Source organism: Homalodisca vitripennis, chromosome 8 (genome assembly GCF_021130785.1).
Source record: "Homalodisca vitripennis isolate AUS2020 chromosome 8, UT_GWSS_2.1, whole genome shotgun sequence".
Taxonomy (NCBI): domain Eukaryota; kingdom Metazoa; phylum Arthropoda; class Insecta; order Hemiptera; family Cicadellidae; genus Homalodisca; species Homalodisca vitripennis.
In genome coordinates, this window is record NC_060214.1 from 39,087,476 (window position 1) to 39,110,513 (window position 23,038).

The 23,038-nt window shown below is 32.9% G+C and overlaps 1 protein-coding gene across 2 annotated transcripts in view; it reads right to left on the minus strand.

Moving 5' to 3' along the window:
• LOC124367572 (FACT complex subunit Ssrp1) overlaps positions 1 to 17,091 on the minus strand; it is a 29,686-nt gene extending 12,595 nt beyond the window's left edge. For both annotated transcript variants that reach the window (XM_046824508.1, XM_046824509.1), the window contains exons 1-8: positions 16,688 to 17,091; positions 10,735 to 10,920; positions 9,045 to 9,260; positions 6,764 to 6,942; positions 5,745 to 5,880; positions 4,635 to 4,738; positions 3,576 to 3,704; positions 2,827 to 2,985 (exon numbers count right to left, since the gene is read on the minus strand). In XM_046824508.1, the coding sequence (XP_046680464.1) occupies positions 2,827 to 2,985; positions 3,576 to 3,704; positions 4,635 to 4,738; positions 5,745 to 5,880; positions 6,764 to 6,942; positions 9,045 to 9,260; positions 10,735 to 10,920; positions 16,688 to 16,741 (1,163 nt within the window). In that variant the 5' untranslated portion in view covers positions 16,742 to 17,091. The remainder of the gene's footprint in view (positions 1 to 2,826; positions 2,986 to 3,575; positions 3,705 to 4,634; positions 4,739 to 5,744; positions 5,881 to 6,763; positions 6,943 to 9,044; positions 9,261 to 10,734; positions 10,921 to 16,687) is intronic.
• Positions 17,092 to 23,038: the final 5,947 nt, after the last annotated feature.

Genomic DNA, 23,038 nt, shown 5'->3' on the forward strand with positions numbered 1-23,038 from the left:
TCTGTTGTAGTGGCTAGGTTCAGATGGTATGGATTTAATATGGTCCTTGACCAAATTTCTATCAGCCAGAGTGTATTTGAAAGTTTTCAATCCTCCCCTGGTATCCTTCACAACAGTATTGCCCATTTTTTTATTTGCCACAAGATTTTGTACTCTTTTGGATGACTTAATTCCAAATATAGCCATAAATGTGTTTTTACATACCCGGATATGGTGTCCTTTCCCATTTGGCACGATGTAACTCACAGTATTTTGACGTCGGCTTTCTGTTGGGGTATCATATTTACCATGTCGCCTCCTCTGAACTGGGAGAATCTCTATCAGCCCAAGCAAGTATGTGTTCTGTCCGTTCTTGTCAAGCTCATGGATCTCTTTAAATAACTTCATTTTGTAGTCATCAGATAATTCACTGCATTTGTACTTGCATTTGCACTTCTCCTGAAAGTAATAAAATTGCTTAGGAAATAGTATGGTTAAATGGGTAATAAGATTGACATAAGTTTTATATAGGATAATGTTAATTAAATTATTATACGAAAAGAATAAAACATTGGTTTTGGATTCAGTTCAGAATTTTATCTACGGCTTAACGATTTATGAGTTTTACCTTAGGCCTACTCTAATCTTAAAATATAGGCTACCGTTATCCGTAGTTTGTAGTAGTGGGGCTAAATGAGATACGGGATAACAGCAGCCATACTGTTAAATTATACACTATTATTTTACTTTACACAAAGTTCAAGTAGCCTACCTACTCCTGGATTTTAGAAATAAATTCCGTAAAAATATAACTTATGTTAGGTTATGTTGCTAAAAATTATTGTAGTATTTATTCATTAACTATAACTACAAACAACAAAACTTACTCAAAATAATATAATATTGTTTAAGTTACAATCAAATTAATTGAAAAAACAACTTTAGCTTACTAATTAACCTACCTGTGTAAAAGGTGGATCTTTTGCAGACACTTCTTTGTAACCTTTCTCTTTGCTTCGAATAATGTATGGCTTTCCACTTATTCTTGCTTTCCGTTGTTTAATTTTAAAAGATTCATTATCCTTAGGAGTTTCACTAAACGCTTTTAACTTTTGATTATCCATATTACAGCATAATACAATATACTTGTTATTTATTACACAACTCACAGTACTCACAGCTGCTTAAAATGGTTGCCGGCACTTAGCTCCAATAGCACTGAAGGCCAGCTGGAGTTGCCACCGGCACCATCTGTGATCATTGATTGCAACTAACAGAAACATAGTTGGCACATAGCTCCTTTAGATATGGAATCACGTTGGAACATAGACTACTTTAATTAGAAAAAACTATTTTTGGAAATTTTGGCACTTAGCTCCATTTGAACGGAAAGGCTTCATTTATAATTTTGCTAACTTGTTCTGTATTTTAATTACCTCTGTAGTTATTATTTACAATATACATTATTAATCTGTGTCATGGTTAAAGCTGCCATGTTTGTATTTGTTTTATTTATTCGTGATATAGTATGTGTTTTAATTTATTAACTTATCTGTATATACATAAATGAATAATTTTTTTAAATTTTGTCTCTCAATGTATTTATTTATTCAGTTATTTATTATTTATTTAGTTTTAATATTGTTGAGTTTTAAAATTTTATCCATGTTAAATGTGTTAATAGTTATTTATTATTGTTAATTTATATAGATCTGTTGGTTGTTTGGTTATTATTGTTATTAATTGTATAGATATATATATTTGCTGGTAGGCTGGATTGAGTAGGTAGAATCTGAGTAGTTTGTTTTTAGTTTTAGTTTAGAATATTTTAGTAACTTGACGAAGTCCATTGCACTATTGAATGTGTTTAAAGACCAATAAAGATCTTGAATCTTGCCATTATTAGCGCATTTGTGATTTATGATGACTTTTGGTAGACTTAGGGTATTTTATTACCGTCAACTGTTCTAGTTCATAATCAAGTACTTTTTATGACGCTATTCAATGTATAAAAAATGTATACTCGGTGAATAAACAAATTGCAATGTTTTTCTTGCAACTCACTTTAAAAATCCATCCAATTATGGTGAATATTTCTGAATATATTCTCTGAAAATTTTTCCTTTTTCCAAGTACACTAGCTTGCGATTACCGAAGGTTAATAAGCTTATTTCATATAATGAAAATTTAGGATGAGGTGGACTGCCATTAAAAACTTGTTTCTGGTTTAAAATTGAATCGAAAAACTGTGTACTTTGGATGATCCGGAACTTCAATATCCACATTCTGGATAATAGTGTTCCCTATTGTGGTTGGAAAAGATTATTTCTTGGACATTCCCCAAAAAAAGTCTTTAAAATCCTCTCAGATGAAGGAACACGTTTTACCTTTTCCGTTCCACAATCTCCTCCAGCAAACCATTGTTTGGGCTTTTAACTGATTTGTTTCATCTGAGAAATGAAATTTCCCTGGATTTTTCTGAATCAGTAGGAAACCAACATTAAAAAAAAAATATCACAGGATTAAGAAAACAATGATTCTGATTTTAAGAAATTTAGATTATACAGTAGATAAATTTAGATTAGATTAATTGTCAATTAAATGCTTAACTTAAAATGGTTGTATTACCGGTCCATACGGTTGAAAATCTGTTGTCGGAGCCTCTAAAATGCTAATAAAACCATCTGTGATTTTCCATGGATTTTTCAAAGTACTCTTGTGTTTAATTTGAAGGCATACCAATTTATTACATATTTGATAACGCTTGATTCATTTAAGACAAAAGCAAATATACAAATACAATTTGACATGTACGATATTTTATAATTATTAACAGAGAGCAGTTACCTGGTGCTTCCGCCACTACGAGCAAAGTTGACACTGGCCAGCTCCTCGAAGCGGATGTGGATAGGTGGCTTGTGGATGAAGATGAAACCTCTCTCCAGGGGATAGAGGAATCCAGCTGCCGCCTTATAGGAGCAGCCGACAGCCGGTGTGCCAGTATTTCTGAGACATAAAAAAAATGGTATAGGAGTGATCTAGGTACATGTTAGTTCAAGAAAATATTTGTGAGACCGCCATAAGTCAAAGATGTCAGTCTGTGTAAGTAAAGGACTGATTTTTAAGAAAGCTGCAATATAGGTGTTTTGGTAAGTAACAGTATACATTTTTTAAATTTAAATTTTGCATCTTATGTTGTTATACTTAATTTCAATTATTTATACAGAATCTTGGATTTAGATCCAGCTGCGCCAAGACTCGGGTGGTTTTTTACACCCTTTACTCTTTAAAGTGTATTAGATTCTTAAAGAATTGCACGAACTCTATAAAAATTTTCATTCAAAAGATAAAAACATAAAACTTTCATTTTGGGTGAAATGCAATAGTAACTGTAATGATATTGTTCAGAATATTTATGTTTTTTATCTGAACTTCACCATACAAACCTAATCTAAAAAAAACCTCCCAAGAGGGTTAATAAATAATCTGCTTTTGTTATTCACCCGATGAATCCTCCAGACAGTTGACGATTGCTCTCATAACTTTACCCAAATTCTCCCACATGGGTTAATAAATAATCTGGTTTTGTTACTCACCCAATGAACCCTCCAGGAGTAGTGATCTTACGGTTGACGATTGCTCTCATAACTTTGCCTAAAACCTCCCACGTGGGTCCTGATATTTCCTTCTTCAGCTTATCTTCATATTTTTCTTTCAGTTCCTCTCTGGAACATACAATGAGATGTAATTTTACTTCTATAATGACTAACTATTCATAATACCGGTATTATATTTTTACTAATTTTAAATTAGACTCTGGTCAAATCTGGATGTGTACTTATTTAAATTTAATTCCACTGTCAAGTAAAAGTACCATTTAAAGATTACAGTCTTTTGGCTGTTGAAATTATTAACTTTAATATTACACCAACGTCTGAACAAAAAATACTACATTTCTAATCATTCGATAAAATACTTCTATAGTTGAACAATATCATTAATTATAATGATTATAACTAATTTAACTTACAGGTTACTACAAAGCGTCATTGAAAAATTTATACAAAGTCCAATTCACAGATTAATCTTATGGGAGCTCTTACTTAATCATACTGGCTTGACTTTAGCCTGAGAAAAACAATTTTGTAATTTTTTTCTTATATGCAGTTGGAATAATTAACACACATAATGCTTGAACTAAAGCAAATCACAATCACATTTGTGTTTTGTGTGTTACATAATGGAACTTGATCCATAGTTTTTTGTTTGTTTATGAACTTTATCATCTTTATAATACCATTTTAGGATTAAATTTGGCACTCTTATATATGTCACACTGTTCTAAATTTGAGATTAGATTAGTTTTTTCATACATGTAAAAATTTAAGGTTACTTTTAATGTTTGTACAGGAGGAGTGGGGGTGGTTAAATTGATTGACCTAGTGTGGCTGGCCTATACAAATAACAATAAGCGCATTACAAAAACACACAAGTCACACTCATAGTTTCTCCAAACAAGTGTGACAGTACAAAACGAATACGTAATAGGTGAAAACGATTATTAACCAGATTCTTGTAAACATAACTTAAGTTTGTTTCCAAGTGTTACACTGGTTATTTTAATCATGTTTTTTTTATTTGCAAAACTGACTTACTCAGAAAATGGTAGTTCAATTGATGTCTCGTCATCTTGTCCAAACAAGAACACGAGGAAATGATACCGAGTCTGCCCCTGTTTGATGGGCGGGTCTAAACTCACCTGGAAAATACACATGGAGTAAACAATAAGTTCTGATTTGTTAAAAACACAATTTTATAAACAATAAAACAAAACAATTTCAATCAAGTAAACTTAAATTTTAGTAAGAATGGGTGGATAAAAAAAATATTTTAGATCTGGATCTAAATTGGATCTTAAATACTACAACTGAATAATCTGATATTTTTGGATCTAAAAACAATCAGAGTGTGAAAACATTAGTTAGACTTGGACATTCGTTATTATATGGAATAACGTACATACCTTTTAAATATACTTTTTTTTAATACAAAGAAAAACAATCCAAAGTACTATACAAATATTCACTAACATCATGAGTTTTTCTTTAAATTTATTGATTTATAAACTTTGCACTTGTTTAAGAGTATAGAATAATAAATAATATTATGAGATCAATGTTTGTGGACTGTAAGCAAAAAGACTTAGTATTAGTAATAAGCTAAATTTGCTTTGATTTGTGGTATTAAAAGTGTGGTCAAATTTTATGTTGAAAGCAATCTATTCTAAAATTTATGCTTATAACAAAATATATCATTGTTATACAATGTGATTTTTTTCTTTTTAATCTAAATTTAAGAGATCAAAGAGAAAAATGTGTACAGATGTTTGTGTTACAAAGTAAATTTTAATAGGCGTACACCAAATTTTGTGAACTATCATAATGCTGTAATAAACATAGACCAAACTTTAAAAGTACGACCAAAGAAATTAATTGAGGCAGTACGAATGATTGACAGATAATAGCCACAATAGATGTATTAAACAGCTGTAGTTTGAAAAAAATGTAGAACTTGGTATGTTACAAAACCAGATTCGGGTTTATCCTCTTTTGATGGAACCGAACCAAATCTATTCCAGGATCTGGTGGTTGGAAGATTGTATAATTTATGCTCTTCCATATTGACTGAAACGATACAATTAATTAACAAATGTCAGCTTATAAGAGAAAAACAACTTGGGGGTGTAAGTTCCATATAATACTTACTACAAAGAAATGTTGTCTCCCATCTTTGTGAGGAAGTGCGAATAGCCGCAGCACTGTTGACATCGGTATCTTGTAGTCGAACGTCTTACCGTGGAGCTGGAAGAAAGTGTTGAACACTTTGATGTCATAGCGACCACTGAAAAAAAAACAAAATTAGGAATAAATTATATAAATATAAGTAATGGGCGGTATATTTCTTAAATAGATTGTAAAAGCAACATGACTGTTAAAAAAAAATCATTGGGGTTCAGCTTATATCTGCATTAAGCACAATACTGAATAATTATTACACCTGTATCCTGCAAATAGGAAGTTACATAAAGGAACAGCACTTGCGGTGATTTTATTACCATATTTTACAAAGCAGATGTCTAAATTTATCATATTGTGGACCAATACGGCCTAAATTTTGTTTTACTTACTGTAAATTTAAAGACAAATCAAAAGCTACTACAAAAGATGTTTACACTGTGTAGAAATCCTCTTGATTCAAGGAGGAACCCTCCTGATTTTGGAGTCAAAGGACAATATAGAACAATCTATTTCATCTGTCTGTGTGATAGCCCTTGATAGAAAATTTCTAGAAACTTTAAATACATAGTACATAGGTTTTCTTTGTCCAAGAAAGAACTGAATTGATTTTGGGGTTAAACAATCAAAAGGATGTCTATCTACCTATGCCATAACTTGTTAAGAGTAACATTCTTATTTTGTACCCTAACACTAAAAGGATTAATTTTTGAGGAAATTCTAAGATAAAACTTAAAAACTCTCATATTACATTAAAAATCAGTACAATATAAAAATAAATTTAATGAAAGTGTACACATAACACTTTAAAAAAATCTTTAATAATTTTCAATGTTAAGGGATTACTTAAATAAACTGCAAAAAAATGTTAATTAAACTGTTTAACCTAATTTATTTTTTTAAGCTATTTTAATGTTTCTAAGATTTTAAACTTAGAAGAAAATACTATTATCTTATTGCTAAAGATAAAACTTAAGATGTGACGTTACCGAGGTGTGAGGCACTGAATCTCACGGAAGATGGCAATGGCATCGCCTGACACGGAGATAACGCTGGCTTGGTCCATGACCTGCTTGTGGAATGCTTCCACGGGGTCCAGATCTCCGGCCAATTCTGACGAGGGAATGTGGAACCGCATCTCCATTAAACTAACAGGTGCGTCATCATTCTACAATCATAAAGACAAACTTCACTAATATTTCCATTTACGTTATAAGCTGGTGGAATAAAAAACTGACCAAAGAGTATAAAAAGCTCTTGCGAATCAAGATTGAAATTCATCTTGGTTTTGAACACACTTATAGAAGAAAAAAACACACATTATTTACTTCACTATTTCTATGTGAATGGAATTGTAGAATGTCAAGGTTAGAATATCATTTAGATGTCCCGTGATTTTGATTGTATTTGTACACAGAATTGAAATTGTTTCTTTTTTAAGAGAATTTACATGTGGTTTATACACTACTTCAGTATTACAGAGACAAATATAATTAAAGTATTAATATATATATATATATATATATATATATATATATATGATACTTACAAAATTATCCACTAAATTATAATACATGTATGTCACAATAGCATATAACAAAATTATGTGCACTAACGTGAAACATAACACAGTATAATACCATAAGTTAAGTAGGATTTGCAGTAGGTGGTACAGGAGAGTGTATTTGGTGATCACCCTCTGCTTCTATGTCAATCACACCAAGGTCATCGTTATTGCCCTGCCATCCCCACACCATCTCATTACTACTGACAATCGGTGAGTCAACTTGAGTCACTTACACTCAGCTGTGAATTTGAGGTATAGTTGTATCACATTCAGCCTCTTCTGTTATACGAGGACTGATTGTAATCTACAATGAATTACGTTGCGTTAAAAAAGAACCTTGCAGTTTAAAAAACATACAAAGTTCTATAATAATTTATTTATTTATATTATACTGCATTTCAAGATCTTAGCATACTAGTTATTTTTGACAACATTTCTAGTTGCCCTGTAGTTTTGAAAAGAGGCTGTTATGGACTCACATTCATCCGAAGAAAAATCCTATTTTATCCCGCCTACTTTAACCCCTACTGATTTTAAGTTTATATTAAAAAAGATGCTGTGGGAGTTCAAAAGTTAACTCTGCATTAGAATGAAAAATGTTTATTTTGATATGGATTATAAGAAATTTCAGTTAATTAGTTACCATAGTTTTTTTTTCTTAGCATGTTTCTGTGCAAATGCTGTGTATGATGACTTTGTCAATGATTTAAAATATTAATAGTTATGACAATAAAGAAATTATTATGATTTTTTACCTACAGCAGTCAGCACCAAAATGGTCTGGTGACATTTGAGGCAGTATTACCAAATTGCTGCTTACCACCAGCTGTTTCTGATATTACGTGGCTATGGCCACTTGATTTACAGACACCACAAATCAGATGAATGAAAACAAATATATGTATATTTGTTTATGGATGATGTTTGTTTATTTCAACAGATTGATGAGACTGAACAGTAAATTTTCCTACATTTAACACTGACAACAGTGTTGGGTGCAGGGTGTAAAGGGGGGAATCAGCTGCACCAATCACCGCTGGACTACTTCGGTGCGGGCTGCTCTGGTAAATTTTATACTCGTAGACACGTAAATTCCTAACACGTTAACCCTTCCCACACCGCAGACGGATATATTAGAATGGCAGACTTTGAGCAAAACGCCAAATACAGTTATATCCGATATTATAGATAACGTCTCTTGGAGAGTTTTTAGTTCACAAAAGGCCTTCGAAATGCCTGGTGAACGCTCTGTGCGTTGCCGAGGAAGTATACGACCTTCACTCAGCGGCAGGGTCACGGTAGCCAGCTTTGTCTAACTCCATCTGCCTGCTCGTCAGTTCTGCGTCTCCTACAGAGCCATTACCAAACATATCCGTTGCGTGTATTACTGCTTTCTCGGTTGTCACGAGCACGCACTTGTGGGCATGTCTACTATGTATCTCGTTATTATTCTGCATCATGTGGTAGTGTTGTGATTAGTTTGAAATATTTATCAATTTATAATTTAGTTATAATAAAAATTAGCTTCAAACTTAAAGAAACAAAATTTTTTACTTGTCTTGGCGTTAATGGATTTATTAGTGGCGTGTGAAGGGTTAAAAGTAAAGTGAGGTATAAAAATTTGTTGAGGTAAATAAAATATGGATGGAATGGGACATTTATCACTTGCACCTTTAGCAATTTCTCAGACACATGTTTCCTACCTGGTGAAACTCAATAGTGACTTCGTTTTTCCCAGTTGTGCACTGCGAGACATTGTTGAGGGGAATTTCGAAAGCTGTCAAGTTGCTGACATCAAAGCTAAGCACTGATCCTGCGAATTTGGCTGTTCCCCAGTTCCAGCCCTTCACGCTCAACTCTTTCTCCAGCATATCCATGGAGTAGTTGGTCTTGAAAAACTTGGCGATCTTCTCCTGCTCCTGAAAACAGTAAATAGCCAATAGTCAAGAACTTGAGCAACAAAGTTGAAATGCCAATAATAATGCAGACATTAGTCATACAATTTCAAATTGAGGCAAATTATGCTTTAAATTTTTGTCGAAGACCCAGTTAAACATTTCATTAATAATCAGTGTTTCAAAGTTACTCTATCTACCAAACAAATAGTGAAACTGGAAGTTGTGTCATTATATCAAAAATTAATTTTTAAAATTCTACATTTTCACCACCTACACTAAAATAAAACCTAAATAATTAAAAGTGTTGTGAACTTTAAATGTAATGTAGAATAATTTTGGTGCATTTTAAAATAACTACTTAAAAGACAGTTTCAATTATATAAAAGATATTTTTTGGATATGTTCATAAAAGTACACCAAATTTAGCTTTGTAAACATTCATTATTTAATAATTTTTTTTAACCCACTTTGTATTTACACATTTTTATTGTGAACTTAGTGATTTAATTTTTAACACGTTCACAACGACATCTTATTTCAGCAATTTTATTTGCCAGTAAATTTGTCTATAATAATGGCAAAAAACCATCATTTTTTCCCCCCATTAAATGTCTAAGGTATAACGAGAAATTTATGTAGGCTTCACAATTTTGCACAAAAAAATTACTTCAAAATTGTTATCAACGTTTCTTTGTGTACTCCAACAGCTAAGGAAATGCATAGCAACGTGTACCCCATCGGACACACAACACGCTTAACAAAAGCCCACTAGGTACCCGATAGGGTACACAAAGGCAGTTGTGAAAGATTTTGTTGGTTATTTTGTATGTATAAAAGTAGATTTTGGGTGTTAATATTTAAAAACAATTATTAATTTTTTGATGTTTTTAGTGACCAATCACTCTGTTAAACACTCTCATGTACCTATCGTATTTGCTGAATTTTAATATAAGGCTTTACTAATCATTTGAAAATAAACAGCAGCAACAAAACTGAATTCCCTTATATTATAATTTATGGTATTAAAAAATAAATTGTACATCGAAATTTTTGGTTGAATACTTGATATAGATTTCATAGCGTGTGCTGGGTTTATTCATCAACCAATTAATGTTACTAATATATTTCTTTGTTATGCGGTTTCATAACAACAAAACATTTATTAACTAGCTTGCCTAAATTGAATTGTGTTATTCAAAATAAAATTTTAATTATCACTCTACTTTGCAAATTGTGATTTCTAATAAAAAGTTCACTTTTGTACTCTACCATTTGTAGTACTAAATATATACTTGAAAATTATGTTTATTTTTATAATTATTTTAATGTTTCTAAAAAGATCTATCTAAAGTGTCTTTCTCAAAATGAATTGTTTTAAAAATAACTCAGACAATCTTTAACTTTCACTGACATAATTTGATGTTAATTTGAAGGTATAAATGTTGACAGATATGACCAGAATTGCGATTAAGTAGAACTTGGAAATCGTACTCACCGACTCCTTGAATCCACAAAACCTATGAAGGGATCCATTCTTGAGAAAAAGCCGCAAACCCCAAAAGCCAACGAGTTTTTGCCAATTTACAAACTCTAAGTCTGTGGAGGCTATTTGTTCAACTTTGCCAGTTTTACTGTTCTTGAAGCTGATGGCTTGGTCAGACAGCTTTAGTTTTCCAGGTGTCTGAAACAAAACAAAAAAGATAATACATGATGATCAAATAGCTCCCAGGGTAATTATTCTACTCTTTAGTTTTTGATGATTATGAATTATTAATGCACACTTAGTAAAAAATCTAATTAGAGCAGTCCACACCAAAATAGTCAATTAACGTTAGAGGCAGCGTTGCCATAACGCTGTTGACCACCAGCTGTTTCTGCTATGCAATGCTGTTGCCATATATTGCCTGCTTGATTTACGTTTCTGCTAAACAGATGAAAGAAATCAAATGTAAATATATTTGTTAGTAACCTGCTGATGATAGTTTTTTTATTACAATATGTGTTGAAACTGAGTAATTTTCCATTCATGAAAACTGGCAACAGTGCTGGACACTGAATGTAGAGAGACCGATCAACATCAGAATATTTTCATCGGGATGCTCTAGATAAAATCTACTTCTAGAGGTATTCAAATTTTTTTTAAAAAACCTCCTACTCATAACAATAAATGTTTTAAGCATAAAAGCAGCCAGTTTAAAATATGTATATGTTTAATGAATGATTAAATTATAACTAATGATACCTAAATGATAAAAGAACTATAATATATAATGTGCCTCATTTACCACTGAATATTCAACCTAAATTAAATAACTTACTTAACACAGTAAATCCTAGTTTTCAGAATACGTCAGGAAGTATTATTTATTATTTAATTAAAAATATTTTTACTTGTGATAGAGATTATTGTGAGTATATCAAAGCAACCAGATAATCTTAAGAACATTTTCCAAGTAAAGGCTTTGATAGAGCTGTGCAAACTATAGACTAAGCTACTGATTGAGATCTAGCAGCATCACAACATCTAGGTCCTTGATGCTCTACAATCTTCTCAAGAATTCACCAGTGATATTGTAATGGCTTGTTCAGTATTTGAGAACTCGTATAATTTATTACAACACACTCTTTGGAATTAAGATCTGTATCATTCAGGGTACATCAAAGAAAATCAAATCCAAACTACTTTGTAAATTAAGACAATCATCTCTTGAATCAATCACAGTGAATACGTTTGCATCATCAGCAAAGAATAGAAAAAATGATGACACACTAAACCCAATAACAGATACCAGATCGTCTAATATGATCTGATTTTGGAAAAGTGACATGAGGTTGGGAAAGAATCGACCGGAAATGTCTCTGGCCATTATTGCGAGGTTAATTGGCTCTGTACTTCTGGCAAAAAAGAAAACATTCCTCGAAATAGTACCTAAATTCAAGCTCAGACCATGTGAGCGCTTTTAACTTTCATATTTATAATATGTACATGTACCTACTTATATAGCCTAATAACAAAGAGTAGGCAGCAAAAAAGAATCGATTGTCAAAATGATGTGTAATTTTCATATTAAGTCAAATAAAGTCCACTTTTCCTAATAATGTAGTTGTTTAAGGTCCCAGGTAAGAAAAACTGTTCCAAACACAGTTGCTTCTAGATAATACCAAGTACGATCATTCATAAATAAATTGAAGAATACTGGTCCAAGAATGTCCTTGGATCTCCAAATAGTACTGGATCAATCATTGTGTACGAGATCTTGCCATTGAACCTAACCATCACACATCTGTCAGCAAGGAAGTTCTTGAACCAAAATTTAAAGAGCACCATGGAAGCTATAAACTTCTACTTTGGAAATAGTATGCATATTGCTTATACGATCAAGGTCTATCTAAGATAATATCAACCTGGAGGTGTCAGGTCAAGGTAGTACACACAATTGTGACATATTGCTAAATTTGTCACAGTAGAGTACTGTACCCCAGTCTAAAACAGCACTGGTATCCAATTATACAAATCCTTAACCTGTATTAGTCCAATAAAGTGAGAAATAAATTCTCTGTTCGAGTACTCAACTTAGCACTGTGCCCATATGGCTACACTAGGCTGTTACGGGTTAAACAATTGATGTACAACTGAGCAGGTCTAGCAAGAGCCGTGACCGTCGCTACTGTATCATGTCTGCCTTTAAAGTTGACAACGTGGGAGCTGGGTTCAACTGCACATTGTGGTAAGGTGCATTATCAATAACAATAACAGAGTTTTGGGGTATGTTAGGAATTAATTGTGTTCGTATCCTTTTTCATAGTTGCTAAAATTCATGTCACCATGATAATCACCTGTTTTTTTTTTCCCAGAAATGAACGTCAATAGTGCATTATTAACAAAGCCATCTTCGTTACCGGCATGAACAATTATTATTCCCTCGTCCTTACTAATAGGGGTTTTTAAACCTGCCTCGCTTCCATCACTCCAACTCAAGGGTTCAGTGTGTGTAGAATGAACGTAGGTCTTGTCCATATAGATTACTGGCCTACCTTCCGATCGATAATTCTGGATATTTCTCAAATATTTTAAACGTAGTTCCCTTATATCACTTTTTTCAACCGATACTTTCCTGTTATTAACTAATTTCCTCCAGCGAAAGTTTAGCTTGTGTAAAACCTGACCTAACGACCATTTACTCCCTGTAAAATTAATTTTTTCTCTGAGAGCTGGTAATAGAGTTTTTACTGTTGGGCGTTCGCCATTGATTTTGAGGAACTCATTTACAGTTCGCCTGACAACGCATAAATCAAACTCATCTAACACCGTTTTGTTCTTTACTCTGTCTTTTTTTTTATTTGGCGTATAAAACTGGGTTTCAGTCTGAACAACGGTTCTGCTTTCTGCAATAATTCTCTTTACAGACGTCAGTGATACACCCGTGGCTTCCGCTACACGACATTGTATTTGTTTTAAATGTATTGCAGCTCCAGTTTCAGCTTCACGTTTCATAAATTTGTACACATTTGCAATGATTTCTCGACTTTGGCTATGCAATACTTTTCGTCCACCAATTAGTTTACGATGCTGCTGAGCTTCCATATTAATATGAGTACAAACAACAATAAAAAAAACCACTATATAACACCTACAACGACAGCACGGCCACGTGAACGCTAGATGTCAGCACAATGGAACGACAAGACTCCAACGCCTGACAGCAGTGAACTGAGCCGGCTGCTACCCCCACTCCTACATCTGACCTCTAGGCTACTGCGCATCTTTGGCCCACGGCTCTTGCTAGACCTGCTCTGCTGTACTGGCTAGTTTAATGTAAATAAAGTCTCAATAAAGTCTAAGACCTGGCCATCCATATTTTCCAGTGAATACTGGTTGTTACTGGTCTGTAGTTTGAGTGTGAATGTCTATGTTGATCAGATTTGTGAATTGGGATAATAGAGACTTTTCCCTTTTTTGGACCAAGGGTTTTCAGATTTTCCGTGTTATAAAAAAAAACCATCCAGTTTTTATGAGAAATATACAATATTAGTAATTATTTAGAAGAAAACTCCTTTTTTACACTAAAACAGATATTTAAATGATATTTCCAACGTTTTATTTGGATACAATAGGGAACAATAATAATACTTTGCTTTATGCAGAACAACTAATTTTACTAACCCACAACCAATATTATTTGCTTGGCTAATAAAAACTATATATTATATGTGTACAAAAAGCAACTTATAAAACTTACATATTATTTTAAGGGATGCATATCTGATAGGCTAGCTTTTGATGTAAATAACATAGACCATCACCATTGTAATTGCAGTAATTACTTAAATACCACACAAATGATTTTACATTGTTTGAATTGGCTAATTTTAAACAATATTGTTTTAATACCTTAAAATAAGACATTAAAAAAGGAAAGCTAGGCTAGCATTAAATTGATTTTAAATAACTATAACAAGAATGATTTTATATTCAATAGTTTAGCTATGTCTAATCGCTAATTTGGTTTGCTGATTAAATAGGTCTGGCCAAGAATAATGGTAGTAGTATAATATAATGGACTGTGTCCTGAATGTGTATGCAAAGTTTTATCAAAATTGGCTTGTATATATTTTAGGTACAGGACGATCCACAACTTAGTTTCAGTATTTGGCTTGTAAAGTCGATATAGCTCCAAAAATAGGCATAACTCAAGTAAGAGGTTTGTAATATATTAGAGTAGACTATGTCTAGAATGTGTATACACAGTTTTAACAAAATCAGCTCATACATTTTTTGGCTACAGGACCATCCATAGGGTTTTACTCATGTTGGCCTGCTCTAAATGGTAATTATAAAAATATAAAGTAGGCCTATTCTTTGTATCTCTAAAATCTTTGTTGGAATTCTAGTTAAGTAGATCCTATAGATTTTGTTTTGTATTTGTTCTATTTGTCTTCAAATTATAAAATTAATGTAAAGGACTAGTTCAGGAACTAGGTTAGAAGTGTTTTACAAACCAGATTAGGATTCGTGTCATAGGATTAGTTCTCTTTATGGATTGAATCTAAGAGCAGTTTCACACTGCTCACATTATTTCCTTTTGGAAGGAAAAAACAACAACTGATAGTCATAATGTCACATAATTTTCACTGTAAGTCAAATGGGTAGGGTACGATAAGCGGACCTGGTTTTTATATAGAAATTGGCAAATGATAATTATAACCATTGATATAATCAATCGATACTGATTAATTATTTTGAACTATTAACTTAAATAATCTAGGGTAGGGTACGATAAGCCGACCCGGTCTTTTAAATCGAAAAATGTAATCATCGATATCTAATATTCGCATCTCAAATCCTAGACTATTAATCGATATAAAGAGTTTCTATAGTCCTCAATAACAGTCATATGTTTTAAATTAAAATATGGTTTTAATATTTACAGTGATGAAACAAATAATTATTATAAGTACTTAAAATTAGGAAAACTGAAGACGACCATATTTGCTCCTCTCACAGTTACAGTTGTTTCTTTCCCACAAATTTCACATAATGGATTTTTCGGTACGAGTCCAACATGTTGAGCCACGTAAAACATGTCTTATCATCTTTCAAAGCAATGCCTTTAAAAGATGGCAATGCAATTAAAAATGGCAGTCAATTTTAGAAAACTACACATTGCTTTGAAAGATGATAAGACATGTTTTTCGTAGCTTAACATGTTGGACTCTTACCGAAAAACCCATTATGTGAAATTTGTGGGAAAGAAACAACTGTAACTGTGAGAGGAGCAAATATGGTCGTCTTCAGTTTTCCTAATTTTGGTTATAGGCCTAATAATTTGTTTGATCACTGTAAATATTAAATTCATATTTTAACTTTAAACATATGATTGTTATTGAGGACTATAGATACTTTTATATCGATTGATAGTATACGATTTGAGATGCGAATATTAGGTATCAATGACTACAGTACATTCTTCGATATATAAAACCGGGTCCGCTTATCGTTCCCTACCCAGTCAAATAAAATCATTTCTTTTCTAATAATATATATTTTTAGGTTACCATTATTATAAACTTTCATAAATTGTGGCCTTCAGATGATATACAAGTACCAGTAGAAACAGAAAAAAAGCACTGCAAGGCCCGCTTACACAATTGTCTAAAAGCCAAAGACAAGACATTGGGGAGAAGGGGATAGAGGGAGTTACACATTTTCTAACTGAGGAAAAAGTGAAATGGCTGCTGTCATTACAGATAACTCATTGGGGCTCTTAGAGTTAAAACCATTAATATAGTCCTAATTAGTGACGTTAAAAGACAATATAACAAGAGGTGAGCAAATTGCAACAGTGGGTGCAATCACGGAAATAAATAAGCATGTTCACATGTTAACAACACTGATTTATTGAGCTTTACTAATTAAGAATTAAATCATATTATTGATAAATACATACCAATGAACCCTTGGTTTCTGCAGAAATGTCAGAGAACTCTAAAAAGTCTGTCATCTTTTACTAACCTATAAATAACGAAAAATAGCACTTCTTTTATACCGTGATATAGTAGTCAATTCCTAGCACCATGTATCTGGCCGGGTCTCCAACAAAATTGGAGGTAAATTAAATACTTAACCAACAAATTATTAACGTGTTATTACGAATAACTCACACTTCACTATCTTTACAAAAAGACAACTCCTTAAAAATTACAACAAGGCCAATCTGTTGAATCTTGAGCTCACACTGTTGTAATAATATCTATTACATTGGGAGTAAAGCAGAAATAAAGAACGGCAGCAGTTTACAATCAAAGAGAGGGAACACAGCACACAATGCAACCCAAACCACCGTCTTCTAAGTGAGTATTTTTTTTTTTTTTTTTTTTTTTTTTTTTATTTATTTTTTTTTTTTTTATCTCTTTTTTTAAGCCTCAGCTGTCAAGCTATGCTGGCTTCGATGTACACTGATTTATTACAATGGTATTTTATTTTTTTTTGCAAAGTACTCTAATTTATTATTACACTGATATTTTTTTATTTGCAAAGTACTCTATCATTCGTGTCTTTGCCTGATTGGACCTCCCCGGGATTCACAAAGTGTGAACTGAACGAAGCAAAAAAAATCTATAAAGAAAAAAAGTTCACTGTGTATATGGGAAATGTCAAGACTGTGAACCCCAGCTGTGCTGTTTCAGTGTTGTGTCCTTTATTTTAATTTTAAAATGTAGTTTTTTTACCCAATTAGTGGTTTTAAAACTATATAAAACAGTTCTTAAAACATTTTTGTTCATAATTTACATAAAAATGTTTAGATTTTTTTTCGTAATCTTTTTTTTCCAGTACTTTTCCTACAACTAACCTTACCCGTTAACTTTAATTGTTTTCAGTGTTTGTTTACTATTAGTAGTTTTTCAAGTGAGAAGGTAATGGACAACTTAAAATTTGCCCCTTCAAACAACTCAAACTGTTTGGATTTTGATACCATAACTAATGATCACAATTTATTGTTCTAATAAGCAAAACAATGAACATCATTTCAGGAAAAACTATTTCTAATGACGATGTCAATAATCAAAACGAGTGGCAAATCGAAAACAACTAGAAACAAAAGACATTTGTCAACAGCCAACGTTTCAGATGTTAAGAAACCTTGTAGACCTACAGAGTACGTTGCAAAAACTGCTAGACCTATTGAATTGCACAACAGAATTTGAAATGCTGAGTAACGCCAACCTAGGCTCTGAAGAAGAAACTATGAATGACGACAAATGTAGGACGAAGGTGAGGCCTCCACCTATATTTGTCCCCAACATTGTCAACATAAGTAAAATGATGGTAAACATTGAACAAGTAATTAAAAAAGAGTCATATTCATTTAAATGCATAGCTAGAGATAAAGTAAAAATTAACACTGATACTATTGAAGCCTACCGCGCATTAGTCAAAACATTTAACTAACATGAAAGTAAACTTCCATACATACCAAATAAAGGGTGACAGAGCTTATAGAGTAGTGCTTAAGAATATGCACTTCTCTACGGAACCCCAGGAAATTAAAACAGCTATAGAAGCTTATAACCACAAAGTTAGGAATGTGTCGAACCTTAGAAGTAGCAAATCTAAAGATCCACTGTCAATTTTTTTTGTAGACTTAGAGCCAGCATCAAACAACAAAGACATTTTTAAAATTGAATTCCTACTAAATGCCAAAATTGTGTTTGAGCCCCCTTACAAACGTAATGATGTGGTGCAGTGCAAGAAGTGTTCAAAGATATGGGCACACAAAGGCTTACTGCTGGTACCAAAACCGCTGTGTAAAATGCGGCTCAGATCATGATACTAGCAGCTGTAATAAATCTGTAAATGTTCCTCCCAAATGTGTATTATGTGGTGTGAGCACCCAGCCAACTATAAAGGTTGCTCTATTTACAAAGATATTAAGAAAAAGGCTTTTCCACCTCTAAGACCAGCGTTAAAAAAAGACACTCCTCCTCCAGTGCAAGATCGAGAAGTAGATAGACCTATATCTGTTCGTACTCAAAATTCAACAGGTAATCAGTCTCAACCAGTATCACCAACCTTAATCTTATGCTAGAGTGGCATCAGGTCAATCAAATGTAGAAGCAAATCACAATCTGAATCAAATAATTGATGGATTTTTAAATAAGTTCGAAATGATGATGTCTCAACAAGCCCAGCAAATAGGTACATTGATTAACCTATTGACAACTGTCATATCAAAACTAAAATGAATAGATTTTATAGGATTGGACTCTGGAATGCCAATGGCTTGGCCCGACATGGCCAAGATATTCAACTTTTTATTTCAATACACAAAATAGATATTATGTTAATTTCTGAGACCCACTTTACAAACTTAAATTTTTTTCAAAATCCCAAATTTTACTTTTTATTCTACAAACCACCCTGACAATACGGCGCATGGAGGTAGCGCTGTGCTAATCAGAAAACAAATAAAACATTATGAATTACCTAGATTTCAAGAAGATCATATTCAAGCTACAAGCATAGTGGTTGAGGACTGGATGGGACCACTTACATTTTCTGGTGTTTACTGTCCCCCGAGGCACAATATTACCAAACTTCAATTCAACGAATTTTTCGAAACTTTAGGGCCTCGTTTTGTAGCAGGTGGTGACTTTAATGCCAAACATGTCATGTGGGGTTCAAGGTTGATTAACCCTAGAGGTAGAAATTTGTTAAATTGCATGAATGACAATCACTTGAGTTACGTATCTACAGGGGAACCAACCTATTGGCCTTCAGATCCCAACAAAATTCCAGATCTTCTTGATTTCTTTGTTACGGGAGGTATTTCTCCTAACTATATGGAGGCTGTTTCATCTCTTGATTTGTCGTCCGATCACTCTCTCCGGTCATCCTTATCAATAAGTTCAATCATTTGTATTGAAAGAAAAGGCACCGTCCTTATCGAATAAAGGCACAAACTGGGTGAAGTTTCGTGAAAACGTTTAAATGACAGTTTAAGTCTTAATATATCACTTAAAACAAGAGAGGAAATAGACAACGCTGTGGAAATTTTTAATTATACTGTTCAGAAATCTGCTTGGAGTGCAACGCCTGAACTTAATAATACAACGTGTGGCAATATCAATTACCCAATATATATTAAGCAGCACATTGCTCAAAAACGTCGCTTACGAAGAAATATGGCAAAATTCTAGAAATGTAAGAGATAAAACAATGTTTAACAGAGCATCAAGACAGTTAAAAGATTTTGCTTAAAAACTTAAAAAACATATGGTTTCAAGAATTCACTTCAAAATCTCTCCCCAACTGAAGCAACAGACTATTCTTTATGGAAAGTAACAAAAAGCACAAAGAAACCGCAAGTGCCCATTCCTCCAATATCTAAACCAGATGGTTCTTGGGCGAAAAGTAACAGAGAGAAAAACTGATTTGTTTGCTGCATATTTTAGTAATGTTTTCAAACCATACCCTGTAGATAACAACTTTGATAATAGACATGTTGTAAGGGAGTTTCTTGATTCACCTAACCAACTCTCACTACCTATTGGCTCCTTTAAACCCATCTGAAATATATGATGAGATTAAAAATCTTAATCCCAAAAAGGCCCCTGGTTATGAGTTAATAACAGGTAAGATACTACAAGAGCTTCCTAGGAAAGCCATACTCTTTCTTACCTTCGTATTTAATGCTATTTTGAGGCTTGAATACTTCCCATCACAATGGAAGGTGGCTCAAGTTATTGTTGTTCCTAAGCCAGGAAAACCTCAAAACGAAGTAATGTCGTACAGGCCAATCAGTCTACTACCTATACCTTCTAAATTATTCGAAAAGTTATTTTTAAAACGACTTCAGGTTTTTTTAAACTGAATGCAATTTAATTCCCAATCATCAGTTTGGTTTCAGAGTGCACCACTCCACTATCGAACAAGTCCATAGAGTAGCTAATATAATAAGGCAAGATTTGGAATCAAGAAAATTTTGTTCTGCAGCATTTCTCGATGTGAGTCAAGCCTTTGACAAAGTGTGGCATGAAGGGCTTCTATTTAAAATAAAAAGTCATCTACCTCACACTGTTTACAACATTATAAAATCTTATTTAGAACGAAGGTATTTTCAAATCAAGTTTGATGATTGTCTTTCAGATCTGAAAGAAATAAACTCTGGTGTACCTCAGGGAAGTGTACTAGGACCAGTGCTGTACTTAATTTTCACTGCAGACATTCCAACTAATCAAAATTCTTTGACAGCAACATTCGCCGATGACACTGCCGTACTGGCATCCCACTCCAACCATGTTTGTAGCGTCACAAATTCTACAAACTAACTTATAAATTCTATCACAGTTTGGCTTAAAACTTGGAGAATTAAAGTGAATGAAACTAAATCTGTTCACGTCACATTTACGTTGAAACATGACACCTGTCCACCAGTGTTTTTAAACAACATTCAAATTCCTCAAAGAAATGAAGCTAAGTATCTGGGTGTACATCTCGATAGGAAGCTGACTTGGAAACCACACATATGGAACAAAAGGCTCCAATTAAATTCAAAATTCTCAAAAACTAAATTGGCTTTTTGGGAACAAATCCCATTTATCAATAGAAAGCAAACTGTTGTTGTACAAGACTGTTCTAAAGCCCATCTGGACGTACGGAATTCAACTGTGGGGAGTTGCTTCTACATCAAATATTGAAATTATACAGCGTTTCCAATCTAAAGTTCTCCGAAAGATATTACAGGCCCCATGGTATGTTCGTAATGAAGTCATTCACAGAGACACGAATATCCCCTTTTGTTACTGAAGAAATTCCAAAGTTCTGCATCAAGTATCAAAACAAATTAAACTCTCATCCTAACTACTTGGCTATTAATCTGCTGGACAACAGTGACCATCAATTTCGGCTAAAAAGACATGATTTCTTTAAACTTAGCTGAATCGATTTTAAAGATGAACAATCTCTTAAATGTTTATGTTAATTAAGGTTAATGATCTTTGATTAACCATGTCCTTAAGATTTATCATCAAATTTACTTATTGTTTGTTGTATATATAAACAGATTGTAAATAAATTAAAGTCAAAAAAAAAAAACTGTGTATATGACACAAAGAAAAATGAGACACCACAACAAAGACTTGAAAAGTTATTAAAGTACCAAGATCTTTTTACAATGTTGTGGAGTTTGGAATCACGATAAAAATTATATAAATTATGACACCGAATATACCTATTTAATTAGAATTCGATTAAACTACAAGAGTAGTTAATTTTTATTTCCTGAAAATCGTTTGTAAACTCTCTCCTTAGGTATACTACATTCGATTTGTCGACAGAGGAACCGTAGACATTATCACGATTTAGGAATATATATTCCTTTGAGGAAACAAGCAAGCGCAGCGCTCCATTTACAATTGCAATTGTAGTTACAAAGAAATACAATATACACAAAGTCAATTTTTTATTGAAAAAAGTCTCGAGGGGGCAGCGGGTCCTTTTATACTGTTGAGGGATATGATCAGTGCCGTATTTCTAATAAAGCCGTCTAGGTCTGGGCTTAGGGGGGAAAGCAAATCTCCGATCATTAGCTGCTAAAATACTACAGCATGTAGCAGGATCAACGAGTAGTGTCGTAAATATAATAGGTGACTCATTGTAAATTATTAATAACTGATGTACGCCAATCAGAACGTGGTACTATTATTGGAGCTCTTTCAGTGTGGTACGCAACTAACGGCCACACTTAGAAAACATTGATCATGTTCCCCACAGCCAGGTTCCATATGTGAGTTAACTGTGGCCGTACTGATAACTAAACAAATTTTAATAAAATAAAGCTACGCTTTTCTTAACAAAGACAAATAAATCACATTTTAATAATCCACGACGGCTTTTCAACTAAGATTGGCATGGTTGTAGTAAAGTTACCAACACTGTAGTTGTGCTGTAACTTTAATAGAGATTTCACAATTTTATAATACTATTAACCTTCAATTTATGCTTTAAGGCATTCAGAGACAACACAGAAAAGCCGTATTCCACCGTAGATCAATTTTCTCTCAAAGGGACTGTATATTCATGTTGAGATTTGAGGGTTGATGGAATGTTTCAGTCAATAAAGAGTAAGATTTAAAACATGTTTTAAACTACTTATAAAGTTTGTACGAAAATTAAACAGAAATATATGTAAATGTTGAAATATATATGCATCTTCTTGGAAAATGGGATGTGCGAGATAAATTATTAAACCTGTTAAGAATTGCCCTCAATACTATTTTCTCGAATTAATCAATCGACT